The sequence below is a fragment of the Eurytemora carolleeae genome, unplaced genomic scaffold (assembly GCF_000591075.1).
Source record: "Eurytemora carolleeae unplaced genomic scaffold, Eaff_2.0 scaffold340, whole genome shotgun sequence".
Lineage (NCBI taxonomy): Eukaryota > Metazoa > Arthropoda > Copepoda > Calanoida > Temoridae > Eurytemora > Eurytemora carolleeae.
Genome location: NW_019396237.1, coordinates 28,781 through 50,667, shown reverse-complemented (window position 1 = coordinate 50,667; position 21,887 = coordinate 28,781). Strand labels below are relative to the sequence as shown.

Sequence of the window (21,887 nt, the reverse complement as noted above, 5' to 3'; positions counted from 1 at the left end):
AAAGGGGGTATAGGATGAAACCTAAGAATCTCAGGTTTTGAACGATTTTGTTCCTGTCTCGAGAAATTGACATAAAACTGTGTCAAAATTATACCAAAACGGGCATATGCCAGTTTTATGTCAATTTTTCGAGACAGGAACATAAGATTGATGTCTTATAGGTATCGTTCAAAACCTGAGATTCTCAGGTTTCATCCTTTTCATTTTTCCTTTACAGTCCCTTTAAGAAACATTACTGTGTAAGTTGCAAGTCCACAATTAAACTTTATCCCACAAATACAACTTATTATGCATTTTTATAAGGAAGATTTCTTTTATTAAGAAAGCTATTTATTTGAACAAGAATCTTCGGATATAATCTGACAGTTAGTAAGATTTCAGATATCAGTATATAATGATAAAAAAAAAGTTTTTTACTCTGTTATTCCATATTTTATATCAATTTTTAGAAAATTATCTAGTTTATTTAATTTTTATTTTTTGAAATGGACGAACTAACTACATTTACTGTACAAATTATAATTATAATTACAATTCAATAATCTAATTATTTAGTTGCTCTGTTTAGCTTCCACATAGGCTTAGATTTCTTCTTGATTTCCTAAAAATAAGATAAATAATGTAAAATGTTTGCTTCGTTTTAGTCATTTTGTATTCAAGTACAATGGTCGGCGTTTATATCAATACAATAAAGACGATTTTCTATTCAAGCTTTTTTTCAAATTACAAGTTTACAAGTTAACAAAGAGAAGCTGTTAATTGACAGGTTCTCTAAAGTCGTCTTCTTTGTAAATAAGTAAGTAATCATTTATTTATGAAATTTAACAAAAAAAATACAAAATTAAGTGTTCAAGAAGAAAATATTTAAAAACGTCTAAAAATAGAGGTCATGGGAATAGTTCCCCCAATTCTAAAAAGCTGAAGGAAAAGGAAAGTTACATTACATTTAATATAACTGGGTGTTGATTGTTAGTATTGATATTTGTAGTTCTGTACGAATAATTCAGCAATTAACAAGTTTCTGTAACATAGAGTCGTTTTGTTTTCAAAAATTCAAAATCAACAGTTTAAATTAGTTTTAACCCTTCTTTTCTAAAAATAAAATCAAAATTAAAACGAAAAATGATCGTTTTTTCGTTTGATTTAAAAAACGATTAAAGAAACTGGAATCGTAATTTTAAATGAATCTCCATACAAAGATTTAAACCTTGTAATTAAGCGTACAGTCCCTTGAACACCCTTACCTCTAGGTCCTCGAAGGTATCTGGAAGAGGGAAGCCTATGGTGTCAGGTAAGAATAAAGCCAGAAGTCCGCCTGATTCAATGCATGTCAAAATATCATAATTAGTTTGCTTTTTATATAAATTTCTAGAGCTAATCTGTCAGATATTTAAAATTAATATATAAATAATAAAACTTTTTGTCTTTAATTCTTTTAACAAAAACGTATAAAAATGACCATTGTTCTTGGTAAGTCTTATTTCATATCCTCAATCCTCATATATTAATTTTTTTAAATCTCAATCTCACAATTTTTCTATAAAGTTCTCATTCTTCAAAACATTTCCCTTTATTTTGAAAAATTAATAAAATTGAATATGCTCCTATCACTGCACTTCCACCAAAAACAGTATACGCAACCCAGCCAGGAAGAGAACCCTAAAACAAGCAAGATATTTAAGAGAAATTAAGACATTAAGAAACTATCTGATAAATTGAAATACGTACTTCTCCATTTTTCTGGTTTTGAACAAATCTTGGCAGTTTTCACGTTTTTTTGTACGAAACAGTATTCTCAAAGTTTGAAAAAAGCTAAAAAGGAAGAGATATACCTGACCCACAATTTAAAATCTTCGGCTTGGATCGTAATTCCTTAAACCAAGCAATAAGACCCAATCTTAGACCCAACCCAACTCGAACGACAGCTTGTGGAGCGTGATCGGCAGTTGGGAGATCTTATGCTAGACTTACGGAGTTAGGCCCAATGAAAATAAAACCGAACTTGGATGGTTCTAGTGAAGAATAAGGCTCAATGTTGAGTCTTGTTCTAATCAAAACCCGGAATGCGCCAATTCCAACCATGAAAATAAAAAAAGCATTAATAAACCGGTTTTATGAACTCAACTAGATGTGAATTTTTTAAATCGTGAGCTCAGTAAGGAGTACATATACCTGGGAAGGAAGGTAGACAGCTATCCAAGGAGCAGAAATACCGCCAAACCTTGCCATAGTACTACAGATTCCAACTGCACTATTCCTAAAAGTTTTTAATTTAATCTTAAACTATAAGTTACACACCTAATAATTCAACCTATAATCAGACAGAGAGTGAAATCTGTAACTTTAGAGCTGTTCAACTTTATATGTGTCATGGTGGTTTAAACCCTTGTACAGTGGTCATCCTATATATCAAAACAAAGAAGACGACTTTCGATTTAAATTTTTGATTTTTTCCAGCTTTCTAGTGCAGCATATATGGTATAGGTAAACATAGAAACAAACAGAAGTTGTCAATAAACAGCTTCTCTTTGTTTAAAATCTTGTAATGTAAAAAAGGTTGTTAGAAATCAAAACTAAAGAAGGAAAGTCGTCTTTATTGTATTGGTATAAACGCAGACCTCTGTAGCTAGTGAGAAATGAGATTTAAAAGTCGTCTTCACTTACCCCTTAAATATTAAAGTGTGAAATATTTTATTATCTTCTAATAAAAAATGTTCATCCAACTTTTATTCTTTTCTATAACAACTTAATTTTTTAAGACAAAATATTTTTTTTATTTTCGTGAACATAGTTAGTTTACAACATTTTCATATATTGTCACTAGTTATAAACGAAAAAGGCATTTCATTTTACAATATAATTTAGCTATTCTTTCATAGCTAGAATTACAGTTAATAATGTTCGAGATATGTAACGATATTATTTATGCTTAATTCGATTTGACTTGCATTAAAAGTTCATTGTTGTAGTCTTACATACAGGGTGTCCCAAAAACATGGGAATTCAGTGACGAATTCGATATCGTCTCTGTTATGAATTAGCATTGTAATACCTAATTTCGAAAGCCATTATATTATTATGTCTGCTAGAGTTTATTTTATGAAAAGGATAAAAGGCTGTGAAGATGTGTTTATAATGTCTCCGCATAATGAACAAGTTTACTCTGTTTGTATACTGCAATTTTCTTGTTTTACTAAGTACAACCGTTTACAGTCAAAACATAAACAAACAAAATGTGAACATAGCAGACGAAACTCTTACAGATTACTGCTTTCTCGGTAGGTATCACTATACTAAATTTCAAAAAGAATATTGAAGAAGACTTAATAAGGAAAACATTTGATATTGAATAGTAAAATTTTGCCCTTTTGTATTATATGTTTACGGATTTGGAAGAACATTTTTAAATATGGTGTCTCTGACGACTTGGACCCTCATTTGAACAAGTTCTATTTCCTGTAGATTATGAAGACGACATTGAAGAAATACTTGAGTGCATTTGATGTTGTTGTCAAGAAAATAGCTTTACTGCAGTTAGATAAGATAAGATAAGATGATGTTTATTGCTAACATAAATGTATCTGTATACAGATAGAGTTTACAATCACAAAATTGATGATTATATTAACAGTACAAGTATAAATAATCTTATACTTAAGGAAAAGAGGATCACTATGAGACGTGGCTTTTGAGTTATCAATTAATCGTATTGCTCGTTTCTGTAAAATGTGAATTTGTTTCATTTCTGATCATTTGTTTCTTCCCCAGGCTGAAATTGCATATTCTATAAATGATCGAAATAATGAGTTGTAAATGGTTAAACCCTAAATAAGACATCAAATGTCGTATTCTTCACTTTCTGATAATGGAATGTTGCAGATATTTAGTTTTTTAATTAAATGATTATATGGAGCTCTTTAAAACTGTTCCCGCATATTTATGGCTATTTATGTATTTTCGCAAATACGTTTACGTAAAAATAGAATAAAACTCATTGAAAAATTCTCAAGAATACATTTGATAAATTCTTTCGATGTTTGGCTCATTTAGGGTTTTATTGTAGTAAATTATCAAACCATTAAGTTAAATGAGTTTGTTTATATGCACTGAACAATTGATGTGCCTTGAATGTTCGTTGGACTATTAAAACTCAGAATTTGAGTCTAAATGTCGGCTTCCTATTCCAGAGTTGTTTGGTTCTCATTATATATGTATACTGTTTGTGTGTATTCAAAACAACTAAAGAGCTTTTGAATTTTTTGCATTTAATCCTTCTTTTTTATTTGAGAATTTTTTCAAATCCTTATTGAATATTTTAAATATTTGGATCAAAATAATTTGTTTATGTATTAATATCTCACGCTGATAAAAGATTGCAATATTTGATCCAAAATTGGAAAGCAATAATTAAGAATCAAGCGAATATTAAGAATATTATTTTTTTTAAAGATGTACATAATATGTACTTTATAGTTTATATTTACACTTTGACAGTTTTTTCTGTTGTGCCCGACATAGCCTGTAATTGTTTAGTACATTTCACTGTATCTGGTTAACATCGGTCCTATATACATTGAAATGAACCGTACTGTACAGCGACAGTACGAAATTTCAAACCATTTTCAAAATTTGAAATAGTTAAAAGAAAGAAAAATGACGACATTAATTCTACAGTTTGAAGGTAAATGTGTAACCTCATATTAGTTGGGAATAGTTCTGCAGTGTACATATAAGTAATATTAAAGGTAAATGTGTAACCTTATATTAGTTGGGAATAGTTCTGCAGTGTACATATAAGTAATATTAAAGGTAAATGTGTAACCTTATATTAGTTGGGAATAGTTCTGCAGTGTACATATAAGTAATATTAAAGGCTGCTGAAGCACAGAACTTTCCAATCAGAACCAAAACAGTAAACAGTAAACCCTCCTAAATACAAATAATACGTAAAATATTTTGTTTTGCAAAGTATACAAACTCAAAATTTGGCATAGATTTTTTCCTATTGTGGTAGGCACCAAAACAAAAAAGACGACTTTCGATTTCAATTTTGATTTATATTAAGCTGTTTAACAGCATGGATATATCATGTGTATACACATACACATAGAAGTCAAGAGAAGCTGTCTATTAAAAAAGCTTCTCTTTGATTACTTATAAACAATTGTAATTCGGAAAAAGCTTGTTAACAATTAAAACTTAAATAAAAAAGTCGTCTTCAGTGTATTGATACACTGTAGGTAAATATTAAATATATATTGGTTATACGCATTTTACTATTTACAAAATGACGTTTCTTTCTTTTACACAATATTAGGCGTGACTGGTTTTTTATTTGACTTGAAAAAAAAACGAAAAAAGGTCGATGATGTTGAAGATGGTTTGATTTTTTATTTGTAAAAATATGTCTATATATTGTATGAGAACTTACTTCACCCCCAGGAATGTAGATATTTATATTTTTGAAAATGCACTAATTTTAACAGAAAAATCCACGAAAATTTTATAACAATTAAAGATGGCGACTTTCAGAATAAAGTTTAAAGCTAAATTGTAAAAAGGAAAATGTAAATCCATGATAAGCCTAAACAGACAGACAGATGGTGTAATATGTATGTAAATGTGGTTTCTAAATATCTTTCCTTAATCCTTTAAACCGTTTATATTGCTTCCATTTATAAACAGTATATACAGTATATATACATACATTTACATGGTACATTAAAGCTGCATAAACTCATTGTTAAGGCGGTTAATGTTGGGGGGGATTTAAATTTTAAGAAATTTGAAGTACAAGTTCCACATTGACTCATAACAAGTGGATGAATTGATTGTAGTCTGTTCTAGATGTATGTTGACATTAAAAAAGGTGTCCCTTTAAACATGGGAATTAAATGACGACTTCTATATCGTCTTTGTTCTTTGCGGGATTACTTATTTTTACCTTCAAAATTGATGGAGATATTGGAAATTTGTCTAGATTCCAGATTTCTAAGACGATTGTACGGAATTTGTTTAATCCGTTTTCTTGCAATCAGGTTTTTTTTTGTATGTCAAAACTGGCTTATTTCTGTGACTTAATATTAAGTAGTCCATAAAATACACAACTGATTGCAGAAACCAATTATCAAGCTTCAAATCGTCATATTTTTGGAGTTTTGGGTCGTCTTTACAATCGTCCGTTGTGGGTATAAACCTTGTATCTTTTCATAAAGAGAAGAGCTGTATAATATGTTTATGTATTTGCATACACTGCCCCTGTTCCGCTCTCCTAGCAAAATTGGGCACAAAACGTATCTTGGCTATGTCCATTATACCAGTACTTTTTAGTTCTAGATATCATTGAATACGAAAAGCTCCACCAGAGTTCTGCTCTCCTAGCATTAAGGAACATTTTTGTAGAAATGTACCCATAGTACTCCTTAAAGTATGACATTTTCTGTAACCTGCATACGCGCATTGTGCATTCTCAGAGTACGATATTGGGATCAACATCGCATAATTTGTATGGTTCCATAGCAAATTCAAAGACAAATTAAGAAACGTTGGCATTGTAAACAAAATTTTGAAAACATAAATAAAAATGAAAAAAATCAGTGTCCGAATTTAATGAATTTAATCCGCGTCGCAAATCCCCCAAAACCGGTTTCAATAGAGCGCCAGCTTAAATCTTCCTTCATCCTCGTTTTTTAGAGACACTCTGTACTTTTCTTGTCTAGGACTATAGATGTCTGATTGTTCTTATCCAATACACGAGAAAACGGCTGAACCCATTAAGCTAAATGTTTTTGTAATATCTCAGATGACCCCAGGAAATGTGTCGCGTATGGATGGCCTGAGCCTTAATTTAAAATTGAGTCTAAAATCCAGCAACTTTAGAATGAAAATCCACAAAAGTTTGTGGATATATTGGAGTACACGGGAAAAAAAGACTTAAAAATCTAGAAATAAAATATAAATATAGAACTATAGCAGTATATATTAGAGTACACGGGAATATAATAAAATATAAGTATATATAGAAGTATATATTGGAGTACACGGGAATATATAAAATATAAGTATAGAACTATAGAGGTATATATTGGAGTACACGGGGGATATATAAAATATAACTATATAACTATATAAGTATGTATTGGAGTACACGGGAATATAATAAAATATAAGTATATAACTATAGAAAGAAGTATATATTTACATCAATGAAGGCTGCAATAAGACATGTGGCTCCAGGTATCAGCATAGAAAATACAAACAAGGGTTTCCTAAAAGTAAAAAAATTGTAATTTATGTAAAAAAAAACCAGAAAACAGAAGTGGGTTAGTGTAGTTACTTTGTACTCGATCTAAACATGATTTCTCGGATAAACAATAAACTCATTTAAACTTTTTATTTAGATTGCGCCAAGTCCCTTCTTTAGAACTTAACATCCACGGCGTAAACTATCCAAGAAACAGATCAAAGCGTGTACTGTGCTCATACTTTACTTTTCCTACTTTAAAAAGTGTAAACAATAAACTTGCGTGTATTGTGTAATGGTTAGGGTTCATAGCTCAATAAGTTTCTCAAAAAAATGTTGAATGGATGTTGAGAATCTTTATTGTTACTTTTTGCTACTAATAACATGTGACACATATGATTTAAAGAAGTAAATAACATTTTTTAAAGTGTGAGCGTACAGCTGGGGGGGGGGGAACAGTGAACATCCACCCCCTCCCTTCCAATTGTGAATGGGTTAAAAATACTGTTCCTCCTACCTGCCAATTATATCCATTGTAAGAACTAGGAATACGTAAGATGGTATTTCAATGAGAGAAACCAAAATATAACTAAATGTTTAAACAGTTGATAAAAGCTTTTCAATTCTAGATCACTAATTGACTTTAAAACAATATTGAACTGATTTGTTATTGTTTAAAAAGCAGTAACTTATGTAAGTGAAATAGCGCAGTTCCCGCATCTCATGTTCATTTGACTATTAAAAGTCAAAACTTAAGTTATAAGTCGTCTTCCTATTCAAGACTTGTCTGACTGTAGTAACTGATTTTCCTTAACGGAATGGGGTTTTTTGAAAATTAACGGAAAATTAACGAACGGCAAAAGCCGTTTTTTTAAATCGTTATTTAACGTCTAGAGTCGTTTTTGAAAGAAAAAAATAATGACTGAAAAAAAAGGATAATTCTGTGTGTATTTTGAAATTTTAAACGTCCTTCTGATTTTTTCTCTGGCGCTTATTTGTTTAATTATAGAATTTAAAGCATATTGAAGGGGTTTTTTAAAGTGGTTTGATGTTAATTGAATATTGTCTTAAAATTTGTTTAGCTATTTTCACATAAAATAATCGTTTACGTCTCGCTAACGAAACAAGCGTTCAGTGTTTACCTAAACAAAAAAGGCAGAACGGGCAGCTCAACTTTTTCTTTAAAATTATCCTATTATGATTATCCATTGCAAAAATTATAAATTACAAATCCCAAACAGATTTTCTTTACAGACGACATTAACTCCGCAACTTTCTGGCGCAATTAGAGCTTAAGTTGCTATCAACTGTTTCCTGAGAAAAACATCTTCAGTCAGATTAATTTTATCCACTGAGAGTGAGATACCGTAGTAGAGTAGAGTTATGACTGGCCAGCAGACAAACATTGTCAGGGAGATAAACCGAACTGAAGGATGGAATAGATCACTACAGACAGGGTGTACAATATTATAAGTTGCTAGCTCATGTGCCCGGCTTTGCTCGTTGATTTTTGAGAACACTTTGGATAAAATAGATTAAGAATTGAGAAGAATATAAAAATTAGATTTTTGAAGAAAACAAATTTCCAGCCAATTTGGTCTAGCCGTTTGAGCAGCTATAGCTAACATTTATTAATTTAAATAAGAGAAGAGTTTATTGTATAGATTTATGTTAAATGAGGTAATTCTTTTATTGATTTTATAGTCAATTTGGACTTTGGGAGTTAATAAAAATTTGGAAGTCCTGAATTCTAATGATATACGGCACACAAAATAAAAAGAGATAGTCTAATCAACACTATATTTGAATCCTGAGATGACATTTCAAAATTTGATAATGCATAGTTTGAAATCATAGGGTTTAAAATAAACAATATATGTTCACAGTTTTTGAGGTATTTAAACAAATCAATGTAGAATTTTCAATTTTTAACATGTAGAAAAATTTAGTTTTTCTAATTGTACATTCCTGAGTGAATATTGTCCATCCTCCTTGGCTGGTTGGTCAGCCTGCACATTACCATCTTGGAGCTGGGCTTCAGGTTCAGGGTTACCAGCAGATAGAAGATATTTGGATACAACAACCTTGTTCCTTTTACTAGCTTTCTCAACCACACTTCTTGCAGTATCCAGCTTACCAGTGGATATCAACCATCTAAAAAGTTGGATATCAACATCTAAACAGGTGGATATCAACCATCTAAATAGATAGATACCAAACATGTGAACAGGTGGATAACAACCATCTAAACAGGTGGATATCAACCATGCAAACAGGTGGATATCAACCATCTAAACAGGTGGATATCAACCATCTAAACAGGTGGATATCAACCATGCAAACAGGTGGAAATCAACCATCTAAACAGGTGGATATCAACCATCAAAACAGGTGGAAATCAACCATCTAAACAGGTGGATATCAACCATGCAAACAGGTGGATATCTACCATATAAACAGGTGGATATCAACCATCTGAACAGGTGGATATCAACCATGCAAACAGGTGGATATCAACCATCTAAACAGGTGGATATAACCATCTAAACAGGTGGAAATCAACCATCTAAACAGGTGGATATCAACCATCAAAACAGATTGATATCAACCATCAATACAGGTGGATATCAACCATCAAAACAGATTGATATCAACCATCAATACAGGTGTATATCAACCATCTAAACAGGTGGATATCAACCATCAAAACAGATTGATATCAACCATCAATACAGGTGGATATTAACTAGCTAAACAGGTAGATATCGAACATATAAACAGATGGATATTAACATATAAACATGTGGATATCAACCATGCAAACAGGTGGAAATCAACCATCTAAACAGGCAGATATCAACCATCTTAACAGGTTGATATCAAACCTCTATACAGGTGGATATTAACTAGCTAAACAGGTAGATATATTGAACATATAAACAGGTTGATATAAACATATAAACAGGTGGAGATGAACCATGTCAACAGGTGGAAATCAACCATCTAGACTGGTGGACAAAACTATCTGAACATGTGGATATCAAACAAAACGACAGTCATCTATCGTATAGATAAGAAGATACTATTTATACAAGTTATGCAACCATTTCTTTTGTAGATAATTTAAAATTATCTTTTTTGACCTAAATAATTATTTTATTAAAAAACCATAAAACTAATGAAATTTTTGATGTGAAAGTTAAAAATCTTAATTTTTAGAAATTACTCTCCTTTTAGAATATCAGACTTGATGAACAAATAAAATGAGAAGTTTTAAGAAAAAGATTAGATTTCATAAAAGAGCCAAAATTTGTTTCTCTTTTTTTGAACTAATCATTTTTATTTTTATTTTTTACCTGGGGGATTCAGGAATAAAAAACCAGATTGCAGCACAGGCCAAGCAGACAAGTGAGGAAACCCACTAAACAATAGAATTAATTAACAGACAAGGTTCGTTAAAAAAATGTTGTTAAAGAACGTGAAGAACTGGTTGGTTTTAACTTATTTACTAATCTAATCAAAATTTAAAAAAGTTTTCACCATGATTTTTAAATAAGATGATTGAAAAACATATTTTGATTCTAACCTGAAGAGTTCTCCAGTCTTTAATAGCATATCCCAAGGCACTAAAATTAAATGTCGTCTTAGACAAACTTCTCAAGGAAATGCATAAGGGAAATGTTCTAAAATGATATTTTGAAATTAAAAAACTAGTTTCAATCAATGATTTACTCTTCAAAAGATTGATTATCAAATAATTGTTTTAAATACAAACCATTTCACAAAGTACTGTTTTAAAAATATCTTTTTTGTAAATACAGGGTGTCCCACCAAACATGGCATTTGGTAATAAAGTTCAGAATGTCTTCTTTCATAATTTGTTAAGCTGTTTAATACCAAAAACAATAATGAAAACATTATATAGGAGTCTTTATTACAGTAAAATTAATTTCAAAGTAAAATATACTTGAGCAAAAGATTCTTTAAACGAAATAAACTGCAAACAGCCTTTAATATCTAATACAGTGCATGGCAATGCAGATTTTTCTTTTTTGAAAATCAGGCCACCAAAAATTTACAAAAAACGTAGTAATTGTTTCTAGTTGTTGTGTTGTAGCTGATAGAGTTGATATTTAATTACCTGATAACTGATTCACCAACTGCAAGAGGAATAGATATAAAGTTAGCTAGAAGTGTACTGTAGGATACCCAGGGAAGGAAGGAAACCTTCTCCTAAACAAACAAAATTCAGTCTCTGGATTGGACATTCTTCAGGATTATTTGTTCAAAGAAATTTCGAAGAATATCAAGGAAGAAAGCATAAAAATAGTGCAATAAGGTGTTTTTAAATTCTTTAGAATCTTTTTCGATTTCTGAAGATTCCAGAGCAACCCTTTGCAGAAATAAATCAAATAAAATTTTAAAAAGACTAATACTAAAAAGACGACTTTTGATTTTAATTTTGATTTGTATCAAACTGTTTAACAGCATGGATACACATCTAGACATTTAAGTTAAGAGAAGCTGTCAATTAAAAAAGCCTCTCTTTGGCTACTTGTAAACTTGTAATTCGAAAGAAGCTTGTCAACGATCAACACTTATAAAAAAAAATCAAGAAAATGCTGGTCTTAGGATGAATTTGAAAACCGGAAATAAAAGCTTTTAAACAAAGTCAAGAAGATGCTTTAAAAAAGCAAACAGTTTCTGTAAAATTGCCACATTTTTGGTTGTTTAACTGGTTTTTTTTTAAATGGTTACAGATCTAGAAAGTGTTAAGAAGAACTGAAAAATATTATGTTTATGCCAAAAAATATGTAGATCGTAGATCCAGCGAATAAACAATGTTTCAACTTTTTTCTTTCTCTGTACAAGTATTACCTTGATACCAACTATTTCCATGGATAAAGTAAAGGGAATTAAGAAACATCCTTCAGCACCAGCTCCAGCAATCATCCTTCACAAATATTCTGAATGAAGAGGTGGCTGAACTACCTACCACTGCATTGTACTGGTTCAAATCTTGAGGCACGGATTCAAATCCTCGAGAATCTCTGACTTTGATCGATGACTGTAGATTTGAACCGGCGCTAGGTAGTTTAGGGATCTAGCTCAGATTTGTTAAAAATGTCCCTAAACACTACCCCCTCAAAACTTAAACCTTTGCAATCTTATGGTGTAAAACATTGATGTTTCAAACTAATTGATCAAGCAGAATTTACAGTTTAAAATATCAAAGTCTATACGACATCTGGTTGCAACGACGTCAGGCCATAACTCATTAGAGTTTGAGGATATCCAGTTCCTAATGTATGCTAACATAAATTATTCAAAAAATAAATAAATCCAACTGTTTACCTGAAAAAAACGTATGAGTAATATTCTGGCATAAATGCTCCAGCCAGAGAACCCCCAGCACAGCACAGGATTGCTAAATATAGGAAAATAATGGTACTTGTCACGTGACCTTTCATCACATGAATGGGATCTCCGATTTACAACGGCACTCTGTAAACTTTTGTCTTATTAAAGGGAGTGCTCGCGGAAAATGAAAGGGGGTAAAGGCTTACGTCGAAACATGATTGATGTCTATCGTAAATAAATCAATTTCACTCCAAACAAATCCTTCAAATATTACAACCTCTAATCATCAATGATTTTTCGACGCATTTATATATAATTGATATTAAAAATATTTTTTACTTGTTTCATACGATTCATACTTGATATACTTTAAAGGATGTTTATTTGGCCGCTAGGCCTCTCTACTCTCAATGCTTCTGAAGTTCCATGTGGAAGAGACTCCAACGACAAAAAATCGTCGTTTTTTACGATCCGAGTCGAATGTTGCAACTTTCTGAATTTGTATGGACACTACGTTCTTCGGTATGAGTCGTTTTTAACAATTTTCTCCTTAAAGACCCAATTCAGATAGAAGTAAGATTAGTAGCGATCACCATCAATAATTTTTCGACATAAGTTGATTGATGACTTCAAAGGCGTCTTTGATTTACATTGGTTATCTGATTTGAGCTAAATTATCTAATGAAAAATAATCACAAAATATTCCTAATCCTGACAATTTCAAATTGTGGTCGGCCATTTTGCTTTTTAAAAATACCAGAGCTATTAAGAATCTTGTTTGAATTTAAAATGATTAAATAAAACCTGAAAATGTCTCATTCTGGACTAAATCATATTTATCTCTCCAGTTATTATAAAAGCACAAAAATGGCAGACTATATTTAGGAAATATGAGAAATTGGCTATTCCGTGATTGTTGTTTCATAAAACTCTTTAGCTAAAATCAGGTTACCAATATTGAATGCCGCAGCCTATTTCTAAGTCAAAGACGACTTTTAAGTCATTAATTAATTTTACACTATTATGAATTATTTGGAAAATCCCTGCAAGAGCATATCTGCCAGGATTAAAATTACTGACCTACTAGAGCATATGTCTGATTACTGACCTACTAGAAGCATATGCCTGATTACTGACCTACTAGAAGCATATGCCTGGTTACTGACCTACTAGAAGCATATGCCTGATTACTGACCTACTAGAAGCATATGCCTGATTACTGACCTACTAGAAGCATATGCCTGATCATGACCTACTAGAAGCATATGCCTGATCATGACCTACTAGAAGCATATGCCTGATTACTGACCTACTAGAAGCATATGCCTGATTACTGACCTACTGGAGCATATGCCTGATTACTGACCTACTAGAAGCATATGCCTGCGACCAAATTTATCCGATAAAACTCCAAAACCAAAACTTCCAGCCATCAATCCAATCATAAAGAAACTACATCAATCCATACTTTCTTCAATTTCTTGAATAAAGTTTTAATTCATTTATAAATGATAACTTAATCCATAGAATGATCAATGCTTAACTTTTCTAAATTGTTAATTACAACAAATTTTGGAAGACCTAGTTAAAGTTTTGATTAGTCCAGTAGCAAATTTTTATTTTAAAATCTCAATATTTTGGTATAAGCCTATACCTTAGTGTACAATTTTGTTTCCGGTCTAAAGTATAGATAAGGGTATTATTAAAATAGAATTCGTGACTATTTTCTATCAGAGCCATGATACCAAAGAATTTATAAGAAGTATTAATTTCCTGTTTACAGCTGGTTCAAATATCTTCCGATCACAGACAATATTGAAGTCTGTTATAAAAGAATTGTCCATTTCAAAACTAAACAGTAAAATAATATAGGTCTAAACTATCCATATCAAAACTAAACAGTAAATATATATAGAAATATCTAAACTATCCATATCAAAATATAGGACTAAACTATCCATATCAAAACTAAACAGTAAAATAATATAGGTCTAAACTATCCATATCAAAACTAAACAGTAAATATATATAGAAATATCTAAACTATCCATATCAAAACTAAACCGTAAATATATATATAGAAATATCTAAACTATCCATATCAAAACTAAACAGTAAATATATATAGAAATGTCTAAACTATCCATAGCAAAACTAAAACAGTAAAATAATATAGGACTAAACTATCCATATAAAAAAAACAGTAAAATAATATAGGACTAAACTCTATTAATATCAAAACTAAACACAATATAATAAAAGGTTTAAATAAAATATCCATTTCAAAATTAACTGCAGTAAATATATATGGATAGGTCTAAACTATCCATATGAAACTAAACAGTAAATATAAATAGAAATGTCTAAACTATCCATTTCAAAACTAAACAGTAAATACTTATAGAAAGGTCTAAACTACCCATATCAAAACTAAACAGTAAATACATATAGAAAGGTCTAAACTACCCGTATCAAAACTAAACAGTAAATACATATAGAAAGGTCTAAACTATCCATATCAAAACTAAACAGTAAATACTTATAGAAAGGTCTAAACTATCCATTTCAAAACTAAACAGTAAATACATATAGAAAGTTCTAAACTATCCATTTCAAAACTAAACAGTAAATACATATAGAAAGGTCTAAACTATCCATTTCAAAACTAAACAGTAAATACATATAGAAAGGTCTAAACTATCAATATCAAAACTGAACAGTATTAAAAAAGAATTAAATAATCTATTTTTAATATTTTTCACCTGTCATATACAAAGTCATCAGTACTATTACAAGCATATGCAATACTGTAACAAAAAAGAGATTAGAACTTTAAATGTAAATTCCATCGAAAAACATTTTTTAAAAAGCAACATTAAATATCTATACAAATATTGATAAAATATTTGATTTGAATATCTACATCAACAAAATTTAGCGAACAATTAGTAAGTCTTGTATTTAATCATGCATGCAGATTGCAGGGGGGGGGGAAGATTGAATTTTTTTATAAAGTTTTACAAATGCAAACTATCGTAATGGCTCTTTTTTAAATTGTTTTGTTAAAAATACCTTTTATCTGTGTCATCAAAGTTGCATGTGCCATCTACATTAGTAGCCGGAGCATAATATTTACAGTAGTCAAATTCATCACTATAAAAACACAAAGGTAAAGAAAATGTTAAACTGTATTTTCACATTCAAATCAAAACTTACTATTTCTGATTTTTAAAGGCGATTATTTCTCTCTAGTGTTCAGTTCAGTGTTATTTTTACTTACGGTTTATATAGTTCACTGCATCAAGGAAAACAAGTTCCTTTCTTAACCAAGAAAGTTAAGCACCGTAATTCATGCAGTTTATCTTGTAATCTATAAACACTAGCTTAGGAACTCAGCGTAGTTAGTCCCACCGTTTACCCGCGCTTTGTCGTAAATTACGATTTTTTTCTGTAAGAATAGACTTACACATCTTATAATCTCAAAATCGAGCTAAAAAAACATTCTTTTCCGTATAGAGAAATAATTCATCCCACTAGGAAGTTAAATTCTGTCTTTTTAAATCAAAAAAACTTACGAAGAAGTCCAGTTTTTGCTGGTTGAAATACAGTGCAAATTTTACAAAGGAATTAAGTTTTTGTCACAAACTCTGATTTTTTATTCCCTATCTATTTGCAGCAAAATGTCGTTGAAACTTACAAGATCAGGTTGCAAAGATATATAGAGATTAGAAAATTTGAGTTAATGTGAATTTCTCTACTCTATTAAAACAATCAAATAATTTTCAATTCTAGATTTTTCAGAACTTTACCAATAGTAAACGAACATTAAAAGTATTTTTAAATTGAATTTTTGAAAAATTCTATAAGTTTACTTTTCTATTGAAGGATAGAAGTTGCTGTTGTTCTCTGAATCAAAAACATTTATTTTTAAATTCTTTCATTTTTGTCCAGGCATTTTTCAAAGCAATTTTGCTTATCAAAACCTTGAAAATACAGGGTTACTTACAAATAAGGAGACTGTAAAGACGACCTCAAACTCTTTAAATCTTACACTTCCAATGGTTAATAAAGTGTTCTGCCTTAAATATTTAAAAATAATCTTTAAAGGGACTGCAAACGTAATTTCAAGTGACCCTCTCTACACAGATGGGAATGGCTGATGTGAGCTCGTTGTGTACGGAGGGTAACTTGAAATTAAGCTTAATTAATTAAGTTTAATAATAAAACAAAAATATTTTCAACTTTAAAAAAAATAAAGTTTTCCTGGGAAGCTTTGACCGTCATCTACACAGTGGTCACTCACCTACACACAAACATGGTACATTTCCTTTCTTTAAATATATTAGCTTTGTTTTAATTTTAAAATGTTTTAATATATTGCAGGATGTCAATATACAAATGTGTCATGGCCAATCTATGATAAAAATAGTTTAATTCTGACTAAAAAAAGTTTAATCCTGACTATAAACAGCTTAATACTGACTAAAAAAGTTTAATCCTGACTATAAACAGCTTAATACTGACTAAAAAAGTTTAATCCTGACTATAAACAGCTTAATACTGACTAAAAAAGTTTAATCCTGACTATAAACAGCTTAGTACTGACTAGAAAAAGTTTAATCCTGACTATAAACAGCTTAATACTGACTAGAAATAGTTTAATCCTGACTAAAAACAGGTTAATCCTGACTAAAAACAGGTTAATCCTGACTAAAAACAGCTGTTAATCCTGACTATTTACCTTGCACCTAAACCGGTTTGGTGTAACCCCAGTCATTGACGCCATCAAAATCTACAAATATTAAGATTAGTTAGTTTAGAATATTAATTCTTACTCCTTACTCTTCTGACAATGTCGATGTTGTTGCTAAAATATATTGAGAAGGAAATAAAATATTTCTAGTGAGAGAGTTCAGGGTTGGGATTTGTTTAAAACGATATAAAGCTAGAATATTAAGAGTCCAACTTTTAGGACCTATACTGGATTTTTGTTTGGGAGGTAAAAAAACTCAAAAGGCTTGTCGGTGAAATGTAAAATTTCATTTTTATATAAATTAGCCTCGACTTGAAAATGTATCAATGTCCAATTGCCTTTAGTTTCCCCCCCCCTCTCCCATGCAATTTACTTATGATTTTTTGAAGCTCTAGGCATATGTATCTTAAAAAGTGCCTGTTTCTAGCATTATTTACAAATCGACCGAAAGCTCAATTTATCTATATAATAGAGCTCTTTGCTTATATATACATAGATATAAATATGTATTAGCTATAGCTGGCCAAATTTTTTTAAATTTTTTTTATTAGATATTTTTTTCGCGGACAACACCGGGCACTTCAGCTAGTATATTTATATTTTCTAAAAAGATTTGTTAGATTTCACCCAAAACTGTTCAGATGGTCCTGTAAGGTGTACCCTGTTCATTACAAAAATTGTTCTCAATTATCTGGTTAGAAAAGTTGTGAAATTGTTAGCGCTAGTTTTCACCTCCAGGAAAAGAGTAAAAAAAAATTTATTTTTACCTGAACCCCATCTAGTGAAGCTGGGAGCCATAGTAGTAAAGCTATACCTATCTGCCATGCTCCAAACTCACCTAAACATTAAATAATTAGAATATTATTATATACTTAAAAAATGACTTCTAATTTAAATTGTTGGTAATAGTATAATTTTGAGTTAAATACAGTGCCAGGCGATTATATAAAATGAAGACGACTTTTTTATTTGAGTTTTGATTATTCTCAAATTTTTTCTTTATATAAAATGTGCGGAGAACATTTAAATTCAAGTTTTAGGTAATTATAAATTAAAATAATTTTCTCGAATTTTATTTTATTGTCCTAACTTCTCACTTTATTATGTCGACTAATAACTTTATGTTCTCCCGCAAAATTTGAAAATTTATTGTCCATGGATGGAGTTCTAGATATTCCGTTAAAAAGATTAATGTTTGATTTATCATAGGGAATTTTTTCATAACGAAGAAAATTTTTTCTGAATGTGTCTAGTGTCTACTGTGTCTACATTGGACCTTAAAATGAACGTATTCCCAGATTTGTTGAATAAATTAAAAGAACCTTCATAATCTTTTCATTTAATAGTATGATTATCCTATTGAATAGGTTTAACAGTTCCCTACATGTCTTGTTTACTTATAAAAGTACAAGAAGCTAGATGACCCAGTTTAGTTATTGTGTACTTTAAAAAGAAAGACGCAATTATTTACATTTGGATAAAATGATAAACTTGGACATTTTTGGGATTTTTGTTTATTATGACAATTTATTTTTCAGGAACAACATTTTTCCAATACATCTTTGTCAATCCTAGACTATACATGTTCATAGACATCAGTGTTTTTTTAAGACAATACAGTTTCATTGACATCTTTGTTTTTCTAGACAATATATGCTCATTGACATCTTTGTTTTTCTAGAAAATACATGCTCATTGGCATCTTTGTTTTTCTAGACAATACATGCTCATTGACATCTTTGTTTTCTAGACAATACATGCTCATAGACATCTTTGTTTTTCTAGACAACACATCCTCATTGACATCTATGTTTTTCCAAGACAACACATTTTCTTAGACATCTTTGTTTTTCTAGACAACACATGCTCATTGACATCTTTGTTTTTCTAGACAACACATCCTCATTGACATCTATGTTTTTCCAAGACAACACATTTTCTTAGACATCTTTGTTTTCCGAGATCGACAATAAATATTTGATCATAGACATCTTGGTTTTTCGAGACAACACATTTGATTTGTTTTTCCTAGACAATACGTTTAACACCACTTTTTGAAATTAATTATTATTAAAGTATCTAATTATTTTACTTTATTCTTTGTACATTGTTACGCAACTCACGCTTCGTGTTTAAGTCTGTAAAGTATCCCTGTTCTGCTAGTATTCATTCCTGGTTTCAAGAAGGAGAGTATAAACCTGGAAACCTGTTTTTTTCACCGACAAATTGTACTGTACCGCGCATGCGTTAATAATCCATGTGTGTTTTCTCAGTTTTTTCCGGCATTAGTTAAAAATAATTTATTGTGTCAGTTTTTGATGATTTATCGTGCTTATCAGAGAACTAATGTGGTAAACATCTCTTTTAATATATTTAGAATTGTCTTATATTATTGTATGCTCATTTTCACGTATTTTCAAGTTATAGACGCAGTTTTTAATGCCTGAGATTATGATGTTTTGATTTATGTATTGAATGGATGATAATTAATCATATTTTCTCAAAGCTTTTCTGTAGTCTAAATAAAGTATTTCTCTCAAATTGAAGGTCTGTGCATTAATAAAGATTGAAGCTATTCTGGTTTGATTCATTATGAGGAGAAACGAGAGTAAAGGATCTTACGGTGAAGCCCGACGAAATAATGCACGGTAGTTGTCTATATATATCTTAAGGTCTTTAGGAAAATCGCGGGATCGCGTAACATACATTTAATTTATTTTTTTTGTATGTTTTAAGCCATAAAAAAGGAAGAAAAAATGATACGGTCTATTATCTGTCCGATAAAAAACGTTTGAACGTATTAAAAAGGTTGCAAACAGAGTATGTAAAGGTTCGTTGAAAAGGACCGTCAAAGAAATTGAGTCTTTGCCTCAAACTCAAATTTTCTAACCTTTATATCTGGTCGTGTAAACCTTTGATATGTCAACCTTATTTTATTTAATCTAACAGATTTAGTAACTTAAAATATTTAAGGCCTACAACAATGGGTTGCTGACAGATAGTCAGAGTTTGTGACAAAAATACTCAATTTATTTTTTGCACTTTTAGTTAAATATGACTAAATTAAACCAATAATTACCTAATTCTTCCAAAATGAGATCATAGTTCATACTTTTTCCTAATTGATACAGTTTTTAAATAAAAAAAACGATTGAAAAATATATTATACTTTAAAAATACATAAAGTAAAAATGGTTTTCATTTAAATCAAATTTAAAGCCTCTGACCTTTGAAAGACTGATAAAATTATGAAGACATCATTATCTCTTTGCTTACTTTGAAGACTGTATCAATTGTTAAAATACAACTCACTTAAAAATGATTTTTAAGGGTAAAAAGTGTTTTTTAGATATTCCTAAGAATAATTTCTTTTTATTTTTGCTGCAAAGTTGTTTAAGCCCTGTAAAATTCAAGAGAAAATACATTGAAATAGATAATTAATCGGTAAATATCATTATCTTTCAATGTCTTAGACTTTTTAATTACGTCACTAAAACAAATCATTTGAAAACAATTTCAAACTACTATAAACAAGTTAAAGGAATAAAATTGTACAAACCATATCTTAAAATAAATATTGCCGATTAAAGGTTGAGATGAACATTATTTTCAATATTCAAACTGTACTGTACTCCAGCCATGTCAACACTGAAATTTCCCGGATTTTTTCTCTTTTTTTCAAAGATTTGTAATAAATCTAGGTCCCGAGATTACTCGGCTCTTAGTCTAATTTTAGTCTCACTGACTCTACCTCTAGCCAAAACTCAAGGCTCTATATATCTAGCCAAAACTCAAGGCTCTATCCACGTCCGTCTAAATTAACGATTCATACATTACTAATTTATTAATACAGGTAAATAGAACTGACCGGAATGGCCGGTCAGTGTTTACATGAACATAGATAAAATAGATAACGAAACATAGATAATAAAGATTGTATTGATCATGGTAGCACATTTCATTACAAATTTCTTTAGATTCTTTTCTTAATAAAACATGAATTTTAAAGAGATTCTAAATGATTCAATAAAACATAAAAATTTATTCAAAATAATATCGTATTTTATAACATTTGTTTACATCTTATATCACAGAATTTGTATGACTGATCATTTGGGAATTTAGCTATATTTAAACAAATTATTTGACATAAAATCTGTTTTTGTATGTGTTTGAAAGTTATATGCATTTCAAGGAAATACTAGTTCTATAATTTATCATGCCTTAGATTTAAAGGCAAAATTATCATTTAAAGATATTTTCCATGTTTTTTAAATCACCCTGCAATTGATGTCTATGTGTGAATAACTAAACTTAACAATAATAATAGCAACAAAAATAACAACAATAACAATAAAATCAACATGTAACAATCAGTATGTAACAATTTCTATGACAATATTTCCATCACATTTTATAATTGACTAGATTTAAAAATCAAGAAAAACTTTCAAAGGCAAAACATTTTGAAAATCATATTTTCTTCAGAGTTTGGGAATAAGGGTGCATAAGGACCAAAACAGAAACTGT

General features: G+C 30.1%; 1 protein-coding gene across 2 annotated transcripts; it reads right to left on the bottom strand.

Moving 5' to 3' along the window:
• Window positions 1–456: 456 nt before the first annotated feature.
• LOC111699026 (organic cation transporter protein) lies at window positions 457–20,993 on the bottom strand. 2 transcript variants are annotated; one of them, XM_023469560.1, is made up of 24 exons: window positions 20,917–20,993; window positions 20,437–20,475; window positions 18,125–18,195; window positions 17,346–17,396; window positions 16,868–16,907; window positions 16,477–16,510; window positions 15,677–15,757; window positions 15,367–15,411; window positions 14,378–14,455; window positions 13,971–14,056; window positions 12,599–12,671; window positions 12,122–12,197; window positions 11,385–11,476; window positions 10,830–10,869; window positions 10,600–10,664; window positions 9,212–9,397; window positions 8,558–8,689; window positions 7,761–7,832; window positions 7,202–7,268; window positions 4,823–4,929; window positions 2,173–2,257; window positions 1,605–1,659; window positions 1,245–1,315; window positions 457–601 (listed from the first exon to the last, which is right to left on the bottom strand). In XM_023469560.1, exons 2-24 carry the CDS (start codon window positions 20,465–20,467, stop codon window positions 548–550), a joined length of 1,692 nt encoding a protein of 563 aa, XP_023325328.1. In that variant the 5' UTR covers window positions 20,468–20,475; window positions 20,917–20,993; the 3' UTR covers window positions 457–547. The 2 variants fall into 2 exon arrangements, with proteins under 2 accessions (XP_023325328.1, XP_023325327.1); XM_023469559.1 differs by lacking the exon at window positions 20,917–20,993 and having other exon boundaries at window positions 20,437–20,559.
• Between the last annotated feature and the right edge of the window lie 894 nt (window positions 20,994–21,887).

Excerpts from the sequence above, each read along its gene's own strand:
- LOC111699026 (XM_023469560.1), bottom strand. The coding sequence starts at position 20,467 with ATGAACTATGATCTCATTTTGGAAGAATTAG. Across the intron at positions 10,665-10,829 it reads AAGACTGGAGAACTCTTCAG|TGGGTTTCCTCACTTGTCTG; the intron begins GTTAGAATCAAA and ends TCTATTGTTTAG. Across the intron at positions 2,258-4,822 it reads CTATTCCCAACTAATATAAG|GAATAGTGCAGTTGGAATCT; the intron begins GTTACACATTTA and ends AAAAACTTTTAG.